This window comes from Oncorhynchus mykiss, chromosome 12, assembly GCF_013265735.2.
Source record: "Oncorhynchus mykiss isolate Arlee chromosome 12, USDA_OmykA_1.1, whole genome shotgun sequence".
Classification (NCBI taxonomy): domain Eukaryota; kingdom Metazoa; phylum Chordata; class Actinopteri; order Salmoniformes; family Salmonidae; genus Oncorhynchus; species Oncorhynchus mykiss.
Window position 1 is genome coordinate 44,995,178 of NC_048576.1, and position 12,317 is coordinate 45,007,494.

The following is a 12,317-nucleotide window of genomic DNA, read 5'->3' on the forward strand; positions in this document are numbered from 1 at the left end:
CTAGAGATCCTTGTCCCATCCAGCTCTAGCGACTCCTGTGGCGGGCTGTACGGTGTTTCCTCCGACACATTGGTGTGGCTGTTTTCCGGGTTAAGTGGGCATTGTGTCAAGAAGCAGAGCGGCTTGGTTGCGTCGTGTTTCAGATGACACATGGCTCTCGACCTTCGCCTCTCCTGAGTCCGTACGGGAGTTGCAGCGATGAGACAAGACTGTAAGTACCAATTGGATACCACGAAATTGGGGAGAAAAAGGGGTAAAAGTAAAAAATAAATTTAAACAAAAAATAAAAGGAAAAGATCCAGATAGTGTGCTAGCTTTGGTGCTGGTTTAGCTAGCTAGATAGCTAACGTTAGCTAACGTTATACGGTTTTACTCTGTATAAAACTATTTTTACACAATATTATATCTTCACCAATGGGTCGCTAGTTACACAACAACAGGAATACATTTATGAAATGTTCATGAACTTTTCCTAGTTTTAAACTTTCAAAAAATGTTTACATTGTAGTGCTTGTCAATACCTGTCCTCAGCAAACACCACAAAGAGAAAGAGAGAGAGTGGGTTGTGCGTGCTGCTGAACTGTTACTGCAGGCCAAACCAATGCATCGCAGACCAATGAAAAGGTTAAGAGGAAAAATTGTGTGTTTCTCTAATCTCCTTACAAGCCGTTCTCAACTCTTTTCCCATTTAACACCAATGGGCCGGCTGCCTCTTGGGATCGGGCGCATTTGGCAGCAGGGGGATCCAATCATAAAATTAGGAGTACTGTGGTGCAAAGCCACATAAATCCAGAGCTTTACAGTGCAGAATGTTTTTCAAATCAATCAAACTCATCATGGTATATTATTGGGGGGGGTCAAATGTACAAATTTCTAATATTTGTAAATCTACGTCCACCGTCAAGTTGTGTCTAACGCAAGTAGCCTACAAATCAATTTACTGTTTTGTCACATATCAACTTTTCCCGTGCCTAATTCTCTTTCAAAAGAATAAGAGGGCGATATTGTGCCAATTAATTCACAAAATGCCAAATACGTCAGGTAATTAAATATCTGCATAGACTACAATTCATGGTTCTTATTGATACGCATTATTATTTTGGCTTTCTCAGAACTGTAGGCCATTAAGCCAATATTAGGCTTTCCCTAGACAAGCGGAAACATCTTTACACTAAGAACATGACATTTTGAATTATATATCATTTTCTTCATTCGGTAAAACTAATCCCGTCCGAATGGTCCACTGGAAAAAACGGACATGCTGGGATAATAATTTCATAACCGACATATACCAGTCCTGAACTAATAGGGCTTTAAACCTACAACATGGTACACACATCCAGTAACTTGAAGGTGTCATGAAAGAATGCTAGATACCCACACATTCATTCTTTCAAAACAACCGGGAGGACCAGAAAAGTCTGCTTTGATACTTTACCTAAACACCAGACTGAGTTCTAAGCTTGAAGGATGCCACAAAGGACCATGGCAGTGTACTTCAACTCTACTGAGAGTGTTAGAGATAGGTGTTGATTTATCCTAATGATGCTTCTGGTGAGAGGAGCTTTCCCCTGTTTATCCCTTCACCACCAGGTAATGGGGCCTAATGGGTATTGTGGTGTGTGTGTGTGTGTGTGTGTGTGTGTGTGTGTTATAGTTAAGAGTGTGCATCTCTTGTTTAAGATCACGTCACACACGTGCGCACACGACCTTCCCCACCCACAGACACACTTACTTTAGACCACAGGGACTCTCTGGAGGCCAGGCTGGAGCACGCTGCCACAAACCAGCAGTTTCCCAGCTGGCCCTGGTGCAAGTCGTGCGCACTGATCCCATCCACAAACAGGTGAGGGTCCTCAGAGAGCTCCTACACAGAGAAAAGGAGGGAGAGTGAGAGAGAAGGAAGAAGGGGGAGGCAGGGGAGAGGGAAAGGGAGTTAGAAAGGTTACATGAGGCCTATCAACCCCAAAAAGATGCGAGGTTCGTCAGTGCGAAAGGGAAGAACGGAAAAAAGGGATTGATAGACAGGTGAAGATGAAGAGAAAGAGTGAGAGCGCGAGAAAGAGAGAGTCAGTGAGAGAAGGAGAAAAAAAGAGGAAATGATATATCAGAGAAAGAGAGAGAAATATGGATAGATGGAGAGAAAAAGGGAGAGGGAAAAAAAAGAGAAAGGGAGGGTGGAAAGAAAGAGAGAAGACAGATGGATGGAGTGAGTTGCCAGGCATGGCCAGGACTCGTTAATTACGGCTCCTAATCGATGGGAATTTAGATGAGGCTCTGCAAAACACTCCACTTCTATCCATCACACACACACACACCATGCCTCTACTGACAGACAGGAGAGAGGGGGAAAGAAAGAGGGCGAGAGAGAGTTCCAGTGAGTGAGCGGAATGAGGTAGAGAGAGAGAGAGTTCCAGTGAGTGAGCGGAATGAGGTAGAGCGAGAGAGAGAGAGAGAGAGAGAGAGAGCAAGAGAGAGAGCAAGAGAGAGAGCAAGAGAGAGAGCAAGAGAGAGAGCAAGAGAGAGAGCAAGAGAGAGCCCTCGACCCTGATAAGTCTGTCTCAGGTCTGAGAGGTGTTGTGGTGAATTATGTGACGACACAAGAGGATCTACAGGGTCGGGCAATTCCAGAGTTATGGACGTTACATTAGCAAAATCACATTTGCACTCAAACTTTAATGTCTCACAGACTGGACAAACAAAATAGATATGACACTTTTGATTTGGGTGCCTATAGCACCCCTTGGGGGGAGCGGATACCCAAAAATGCAGACTCCTAAATATTGGCATATTGGAGAAATAAGGCAAATGAAAAGCGTTATGATGTTACATGAAATGGACAAGCTTTTTGGGGAGACTGAACATACAGTGGCTTGCGAAAGTATTCATATTTTGTGTATGTCCATTACATGAAATCGAAATAAAAAGTACAGGTTGTAATGCAACAGAATAGGAAAAACACCAAGGGGAATTAATACTTTTGCAAGGCACTGTATTATCAAAAGTCTGGGAGTTTGTCATTCTTGGGTAACCCTCCGTTATGGATGCTACAGAGTCTGAAATAAACATTTAAATCATAAAGATGTGTTCATGGCAATCTATCATAACACATTTGTTGTCATTTGAAATGCTTTAAAATGTCAGCAGAAGGCATAGTACCTTAGGATTGCATAATCATTAGGTAGGCTGAATAGTATACACAGCCAGGCACCACACCCTAATAGATACTTTATCTTAATATATACACCGAGTATACCAAACATTAGGAGCACCTTCCTAATATTACGACATGAGGCCGTGCAGTTTTATGCTCAAAACATGAGGTGATCGCGGCAGATGAATGGCACAACAATGGGCCTCAGGATCTCATCACGCTATCGTCACGCTCTCGCTGTGCGTTCAAATTGCCATCGATAAAATGCAATTGTGTTCATTGTCTGTAGTTTATGCCTGCCCATACCATAACCCCACCGCTACCATGGGGCACTCAGTTCACAACATTGACATCAGCAAACCGCTCACCCACACCACACGTGGTCTGCGGTTGTTAGACCAGTTGGACGTACTGCCACATTCTCTAAAAAACGTTGGAGACGGCTTATGGTAAAGAAATTAACATTAAATGATCTGGCATCAGGTGGAATGGTGGACATTCCTGTCTGGTGGACATTCCTGTCTGGTGGACATTCCTGTCTGGTGGACATTCCTGTCTGGTGGACATTCCTGCAGTCAGCATACCAATCACAAGCTCCCTCAACTTGAGACATCTGTGGCATTGTGTTGTGTGGCAAAACTGCACATTTTAGAGTGGCCTTTTATTGTGCCCAGTACAAGTTGCACTTATATAATGATGATGCTGTTTAATTAATACGCTTCTTGATATGCCACACCTGTCAGGTGGATGGATCTTATCTTGGCAAAGGATAAATGCTCACTAACAGGGATGTAAACAAATTTGTACACACCATGAGAGAAATATGCTCTTTGTGTGTATGGAAAATGTCTCAGATCTTTTTATTTCAGCTCATGAAACCAACACTTTACATGTTGCGTTTATATTTTTTGTACAGTATATTACTGCCATATATGACAAATGCATTTCAGCATATATTTTCCAAGAGAATCTTCGCTAGAGCACCTCATTTTCCAGATATCAACAATTGCACCAGTAAAGGTCTGAAGAATACATCTCAAAGCAAGCACACACACAATATGGTGAATGCGTCCGTTATGGATGTTACACATACCATAACGCTGACGATGAAAAGGTGAGAAACCAATTGCAGACCATAGAAAACCTCGATGAAAGTTAGCTTCACAGAGAACGTTTGAAGATGATCCGATGTAAGGTGCACGTTTTACAAACCCGTTTCATAACAAAACGTTACGGATGTTCCATTGCCCGTCCCAGTCACCAGTCACCTCTTTACAAGACTGTCAATCAATACAGCTCAATACCGCTCTACTGAAATGGGTTTAGATGAGGTCGTAAATACAGTTCAACGTTGACTCTGAAGTGTCGGCTGGTGGTGAGAGATGGATGGAGAAATGGACTGAAGATGAGAGAGGGAGGAATGGACTGAAGATGAGAGAGAGGGAGAAAGACGGAATGTTTGTGAAAAAAAAGTGTGTGTGCATTGCATGCATGTGTGCACGTGTGTGTCTGTGTCCACACCACACCCAAGGTCAGTAATCTGCTGCTGCAAAAGCCAACTTTTCATCAGCGGAGAGGAGAACCCCACCACTGCACTGCCACTGCAGAGTCCCCTGGAGACTTCTCCACCATCCCTCTCACCACTCCTATTACTCAAAGGCCACTATGGAAGTAATAACTGTTAGATAGACATTTTCTCTACATGTGCTGCCATAGAAATATAATGAATAGAACGGGTGTCCCCATTCAAGTCGATGACGGCATAATGGGTGGACTGGCAGCCATTGCGTGTGTACCCATAGGAGCAAATCAGGAAGTAAAAACAGGAAGCATACCTACCCATCAACATGGGCTGTGATTTGTTGATTCAACTGACATTACAAAAAAGACATTCCATTGCATTAGCCACCCCAGCTAGCACATTTGGTTCTTTGGAAGTTGTGGGAACGTCCATTTTGGTTTCCTATTGGTTCAGGGAACGAAACCATACGTTTCCTGACCGGTAAAACTGAACTTTCTTTAAAAAACATTCTGAGAACGGAAGAGAAAATGTCACCTGTTCTGGGAACATACATTTTTGGGTTGCAGGGAGCTTCTAAAACCGTTTTACTATGATTCCCTGAAAGCTTTCTGCTAGCTTATTTTGGGTTAAATGTTTTGAACTCCAAGCACAGATGGAACACATGGAAATTTATTTGCTTCGGCATTAATCATGCAAACACATTCGTTTTTTATTATAAACTGCGTGGTTCGAGTCTGAAATGCTGATTGGCTGACAACCATAGTATATCAGACCGTATACAACGGGTATGACAAAACATGTATTTTTACTGCTCTAATGACATTGGTAACCAGTTTATAATAGCAATAAGGCACCTCGGGGGTTTGTGATATATTGCCAATATACAACGGTTAAGGGCTGTATGAAGGCACTTCACGTTGCGTCTTGCCTAAGAACAGCTCTTAGCTGTGGTACATTGGCCATATTGTACTGGGGCCTTATTGCTTAATTGTGGCACGGCGTCAGTGGGATTCAAACCTATCATTTTCTGTTCTCTATCTATGGAATTAGTTCACTGCGCCTCCAGGATGGAGCTAGCATGCCATGTTTTTTTAAAACTCATACAAAGCTGTTCATTTCAGTCTACGCAAACAAACCCCATTTCAAAAGAAAATAAGCACTCATTAAGACCAGGTGTGGCCAATTAGTGGGCGCGGCCAACACACGGTAGGTATACATTTTTAATAACATTTTTAGAACATTCTCTGACCGTTACTACATTCTTGTGGTTTTTAATGGACATTTTTGTTAACAGTGAGAATGGAATTTATTATTTTTTTATAAATAACATCCTCAGAACGTTCTCTGAACATTACAAAACAATTTGAGACCATGACTTTAAATAGAATCATGAGGAAACGTTATGCTGATGTACTGAAATTCGCACAGAACATTGTTTAACGTTCTCTGAGCAATTTGAGAACATTCCCAATGTCGAAGCAGCTGAAGAACGTTCCTAGAACATGACCAAAATGTTAAATGTAACCATGTTTGAACTTTAAGGAAACGTTCTGTTAAAATAATGAAGTAATATTTTTTTGTCAAGTTCCTTAAATGTGCTGAGAATGTTTCAAAGCAACTATCCTGCACCATTCCCAGAAAGTTGTTGGAAGGCTGTATGCAAAATAACCTAGCTCTAAGAAACATATGGTTCTCAGAACGTTATGTGCTAGCTGGAACAGGCTATTTTACAGAGGAGTATGTTCACTTCCAATATTCACTTCCAATATCTGTTGGGTGGATTGGCCCGGCTGTAAAAAAAAATATTGCCTACTGATCTGTCTGTCTCCCTACAGGGTAAGAAATAAGTGTCATGGCTAACCAAATAATTTACCTCGTACTGAAGAGCCGCCACTCCGCTTCATAGTACCTATGTGACCAAATCAGTCGCCGCCCAGCAGCCAGTCATAGCACCAGGCTAGTCGATGGCGGTCAGACAAGATCAATAAAACTGCCACAACGATCAGGGAGCTCATTTAGCCCAGATAGGTTTGGCTTGGGAGGACAGCAAAGCGAGCCCAGATAAATGAGCTGTCTTTTTATTGCTTGTCAGTCATGTCATAGATAACCACAACTAATCTGTAGTCCAGAGTGGATGTAGTAGGGAGAGAAGGCTGAGAGGGATTGCAGTAGAGAGCCGAGAGAGACAGAGAACCGAGAGGGGAGAGAGAGGAGCATTTTATAGAGGCCTCTTATTTATGTCTGCATGCTCCACTGTCTTGACTTGTGGTCATAAACATACCCAAGTGCCGTTTAAAAAACGTAGCACTAAATGCTGTTTGTACTTTAATATATTTTTTGTGACCAACTTTTTATTTCGTTTTTTTTATTATTATTTTTTTTTTAATCAGAGGGGGTGTTTACAGGTACAAAACAATCAAAGACATGCATACAAAGATAACCCCAACCCATCCCACCCAGCAACCGAAGAAGCTTATCAGTCACCCTCCCACGCTTCCATCCATCCATCCATCCGAGTCTCCCCATCCTTTCCCCCCAATCCCCCCGCCCTTCCAATCCCCTAGCCCTCCCCATGCTAGCAGATACCCATAGACTTAGAGGTCATTGCGCTAACGCTAGTTAGCTCAAGAAACTAAATTCCTTCATACTTGACACCGACATAAAAATGGTATCCACTCTTGGGAAGTTCCATCTGACTAATTGCCAAAATCACGAAGTATCCCTTCAAATACAGATTGTAAACAAACTAAAAAAGTATAAATTGATGTTTCGGATGTGTACTCTAATAACTCACTCACTTTTAACTCACCTCTTCTCACTATCTTTTACACATTAAAACCGTGAAATTTCAACTGCTTGAAGTATTGGGGAAGACATATTTCAGACCATTAGCATCTTGCCTTAATACCTGAATACTGAAATACCTCAACTGAAATTGCCTGAAAGTGACCCCGGAAAACAAGAAACACAAAGAAGCATCAAAACCATCAAAAAAAAACAACCACCATAAAAGAGAGAAAAAAAAATGAGTAATGTGATGACAACAAAGGAAGATTGTGAATGGAACGGCTACTGCCATAACTAATGGATGCCGTGCCGCACCACACATCTCATTTCTAGCTGCTCAGAGACTCACAGACCGTGTCACTAGCAAAGGACCCCCACACCATCACACCTCCTCCTCCGTGCTTCAAGGTGGGAACTACACATGCGGAGACCATCCGTTCCACTTCTCTGCGTCTCACAAAGACACGGCGGTTAGAACCAAAAAATCTCAAATTTGGACTCATCAGACGAAAGGACAGATTTCCAACGGTCTAATGTCCATTGCTCGTGTCTCTTGGCCCAAGAAAGTCTCTCCTTCTTTTTGGTGTCCTATTGTAGTGGTTTCTTTGCAGCAATTCGACCATGAAAGCCTGATTGACACAGTCTCCTCTGAACAGTTGATGTTGAGATGTGTCTGTTACTTGAACTCTGTGAAGCATTTATTTGGGCTGCAATTTCTGAGGCTGGTAACTCTAATGGACTTATTCTCTGCAGCAGAAGTAACTCTGGGTCTTCCTTTCCTGTGGAGGTCCTCATGAGAGCAAGTTTCATCATAGCGCTTGGTTTTTGCAACGGCGCTTGAAGAAGCGTTCAAAGTTCTTGAAATTTTCCTGATTGACTGACCTTCGTGTCTTAAGGTAATGATGGACTGTTGTTTCTCTTTGTTATTTGAGCTGTTCTTGCCATAATATGGACTTGGTCTTTCTTCTGTATACCACCCATACCTTGTCACAACACAACTTATTGGCTCAAACGCATTAAGGAAAGATATTTCACTAATGGACTTTACCAAGGCACACCTGTTAATTGAAATGCATTCCAGGTGACTACCTCCTGAAGCTGGTTGAGAGAATGCCAAGAGTGTGCAAAGCTGTCATCTGTAAATCGGATAGATTTATTGATGGGACAAACAAACAAACAAACAAAAGGCTTACATTTCGGCATAAATCGCCTTCATCAAAGCCTTGAGTCCTGTCATCAGATCCTTGAATATGTCCCTTTCCAAATAAACCATGAATTAAATTTTAAAAAGGACATTTCCTAAAAAAAAAACTGATATTTTTTAAAATATATATTAGTGTAGGAAGTAGTAGTAGTATTAGTGTGTGTGATAGCTCCCTCACCTGGGGTCTTTTCCAGTGCACGCGTCCAATCCTGTTGCCCTGGTAGAAGAGGGTGTCGTCCAAGGCGGGGAAGTGTGGGTCTTCAAACAGAAGGCCACTGGCAAGGCATTGCCTCTTCAGGGTGGAGTATTGCTGCCCCTCGAAGGCCTTCACTGACGAGAACATCCTACAGCCTGTACGGACCAGACACAAAAAACAGCGGGCTCTGTTAGTGACGTGAACTGACCTCCTACCAACAAGTCTCTGATATCCTTGAAGATTAGCATGTGTCAGTTTTATAAAATTGTACCTTATTTGGGTAGGCTACACTATTGACAAATACTATTGGACAATCAATTCAGAATTGGGTGTTTCTACCAAATGTCTGTGGTTGGAAAAAGTGTATTCAACTTCCACCATTGCTTTAAGCTCAGAGCAAACAAAGTAAAATACAATTTAGCCTACTATACAGTGCATTTGGAAAGTATTCAGACCCTTCATTTTTTCCACATTTTGTTACGTTACAGCCTTATTCTAAAATGGATTAAGTTGTTTTTTCCCTCCTCATCGATCTACACACAACACCCCATAATGACAAAGCAAAAACAGGTTTTTAGAAATATTTGCAAATTAATAAAAAAATTAGCTCTAGGTGGTTCCAATGATGGAGGCCACTGTGTTCTTGGGGACCTTCAATGCTGTAGAAATGTTTTGGTAGCCTTCCCCAGATCTGTGCCTAGACACAATCCTGTCTGGGCGCTCTACGGACAATTCCTTCGACCTCGTGACTTGGTTTTTGCTCTGACATTCATTGTCAACTGTGGGACCTTATATAGACAGCTGTGTGTCTTTCCAAATCATGTCCAATCAATTGTATTTACCACAGGTGGACTCCAAATCAAGTTGTAGAAACATCTTAAGGACGATCAATGGAAATAAGATGCAGCTGAACTCAATTTCGAGTCTCATAGTAAAAAGGTCTGAATACATATGTAAGTAAGGTATTTATGTTTTTTTTATTGTCAATAAATTTGCCAAAATGTAAAACAAAAACGTTTCGCTTCGTCATTATGGGGTATTGTTTTTAAGATAGATTTTGTTTTATCATTTTAGAATAAGGCGGTAACATAAGAAAATTTGGAAAAAGTCAAGGGGTCTGAAAACTTTCCGAATGCACTGTATATCACAAACCACAAACAGATGTTCAGCCTGACTGACAGCTGTGCCTCAAGCACCATTGTAAACAGAGTCCATAAAAACAGAGCAGAAATATCTTTGCAGCTACAAAAGAATGGTGTTTGGTAGAAAACATTAGCAAATATTAAGTCCTTTGAGGTCAATTAGGAACAATTAGAAACAAAACTTCAGACAGACAGACAGACAGACACACACACAGAGCGAGAGGGAGAGAGCCAGACAAACCAATAATTCACTAATGGCACAAACACCCAAATGAGACTGTACGCACAATTCTGCAAAAATATACTTTGTGTACAACGCAAAACCCCAAAACATGCTTGCAGAGCAGAATTAGGACTATAACCGCTAGTTATCAAAACCAGAATAGAGCAGTTAAATTTTACAACCACCTAAAAAGGGAGTGATGCCCACACATTCAACCACAAGGCCCTCACCTACAGAGAGATTAACATAGAGAAGAGTCCCCTCAGCCAGCTGGTTCTTTGTTCACAAACACAAACAGACCCCACAGAGCCCCGGGACAGCAACACAATTAGATCCAACCAAATGAGAAAGCAAAAAGATAACTATTTGACACAATGGAATGAATCAACCAAAACACAGAGAAAATAGGAATGCTATCTGGCCCCAAACAGAGAGTACACAGTGGCAGAAATACCTGACCACCGTGACTGACCCAAAATTAAGAAAATCCTTGACTATTGTTGGAAAGTGACAGATTGACTTGAGCAAGTTCTCGTATGTTTATAATAAATACTGTAAGTAGCCTAGAAGTAGTGATGAACGTTTTATGGGTTAGATGGAATGATCTGCAGTACCAGACAAAAGTTCAGGCACACCTACTCATTCAAGGGCTTTTCTTTATTTATTTTTTTTACTATTTTCTACATTTAAGAATAGTGAAGACATCAAAACTATGAAATATCTCATATGGAAACATGTAGTAAACAAGAAAATGTTAAACAAATCTAAATATATTTTATATTTGAGATTCTTCAAAAGTAGCCACCCTTTGCCTTGACGACAGCTTGGCAATATTCTTGGCATTCTCTCAACCAGCTTCATTAGGTAGTCAACTGTAATCCATATCAATTAACAGGTGTGCCTTGTTAAAAGTTAATTTGTGGAATTTTTGAGTTTGAGCCAATCAATTGTGTTGTGCCAAAGTAGGAGTGGTATACAGAAGATAGCCCTATTTGGTAAAAGACCAAGACCATATTATGGCAAAAACAGCTCAAATAAGTAAAGAGAAACGACAGTCCATCGTTACTTTAAGTCATGAAGGGCCAGTTAATACGAAACATTTCAAGAACTGAACGTTTCTTCAAGTGCAGTTGCAAAAACCATCAAGCACTATGATGAAACTTGCTCTCATGAGGACCGCCACAGGAAAGGAAGACCCAGAGTTACCTCTGCTGCAGAGACTAAGTTCATTAGAGTTACTAGCCTCAGAAATTGCAGCCCAAATAAATGCTTCACAGAGTTCAAGTAACAGACACATCTCAACATCAACTGTTCAGAGGAGACTGTGTGAATCAGGCCTTCATGGTTGAATTGCTGCAAAGAAACCACTACTAAAAGGACTCCAATAAGAAGAGACTTGCTTGAGTCAAGAAACACGAGCAATGGACATTAGACCGTTGGAAATCTGTCCTTTGGTCTTTGTTAGACGCAGAGTAGGTGAACGGATGATCTCCGCGTGTGTGGTTCCCACCGAGAAGCATGGAGGAGGTGTGATGGTGCTTTGCTGGTGATACCGTCAGTTATTTATTTTAGAATTTAAGGCACACTTAATCAGCATGGCTACCACAGCATTCTGCAGCGATACACCATCCCATCTAGTTTGCGCTTAGTGGGACTATCATTTGTTTTTCCAGCAGGACAATGACCCAACACACATCCAGGCTGTGTAGGGGCTATTTGACCAAGAAGAAAAGTGATGGAGTGGTGCATCACAATTCCCTCCACAATTCCCCGACCTCAACCAAATTAAGATGGTTTGGGATGAGTTGGACCACAGAGTGAAGGAAAAGCAGCCAACAAGTGCTCAGCATATGTGGGAACGCCTTCAAGACTGTTGGAAAAGCATTCCGGGTGAAGCTGGTTGAGAGAATGCCAAGAGTGTGCAAAGCTGTCAAGGCAAAGGCTGGCTACTTTGAAGAATCTAAAATCTATTTGGATTTGTTAAACTCTTTTTTGTTTACTACATGATTCCATATGTGTTCACAGTTTTGAGGTCTTCATTATTATTCTACAATGTAGAAAATAGTCAAAAATAAAGAAAAACCCTGGT

At 41.5% G+C, this 12,317-nt stretch overlaps 1 protein-coding gene across 1 annotated transcript in view; it reads right to left on the reverse strand.

Moving 5' to 3' along the window:
* The window catches only part of LOC110537669 (calpain-5), a 49,142-nt gene that overhangs the window by 23,180 nt on the left and 13,645 nt on the right, over positions 1-12,317 (reverse strand). The window contains exons 2-3 of the mRNA XM_021623883.2: positions 8,846-9,018; positions 1,736-1,867 (exon numbers count right to left, since the gene is read on the reverse strand). Of these exons, the coding sequence (XP_021479558.2) occupies positions 1,736-1,867; positions 8,846-9,010 (297 nt within the window). The 5' untranslated portion in view covers positions 9,011-9,018. The remainder of the gene's footprint in view (positions 1-1,735; positions 1,868-8,845; positions 9,019-12,317) is intronic.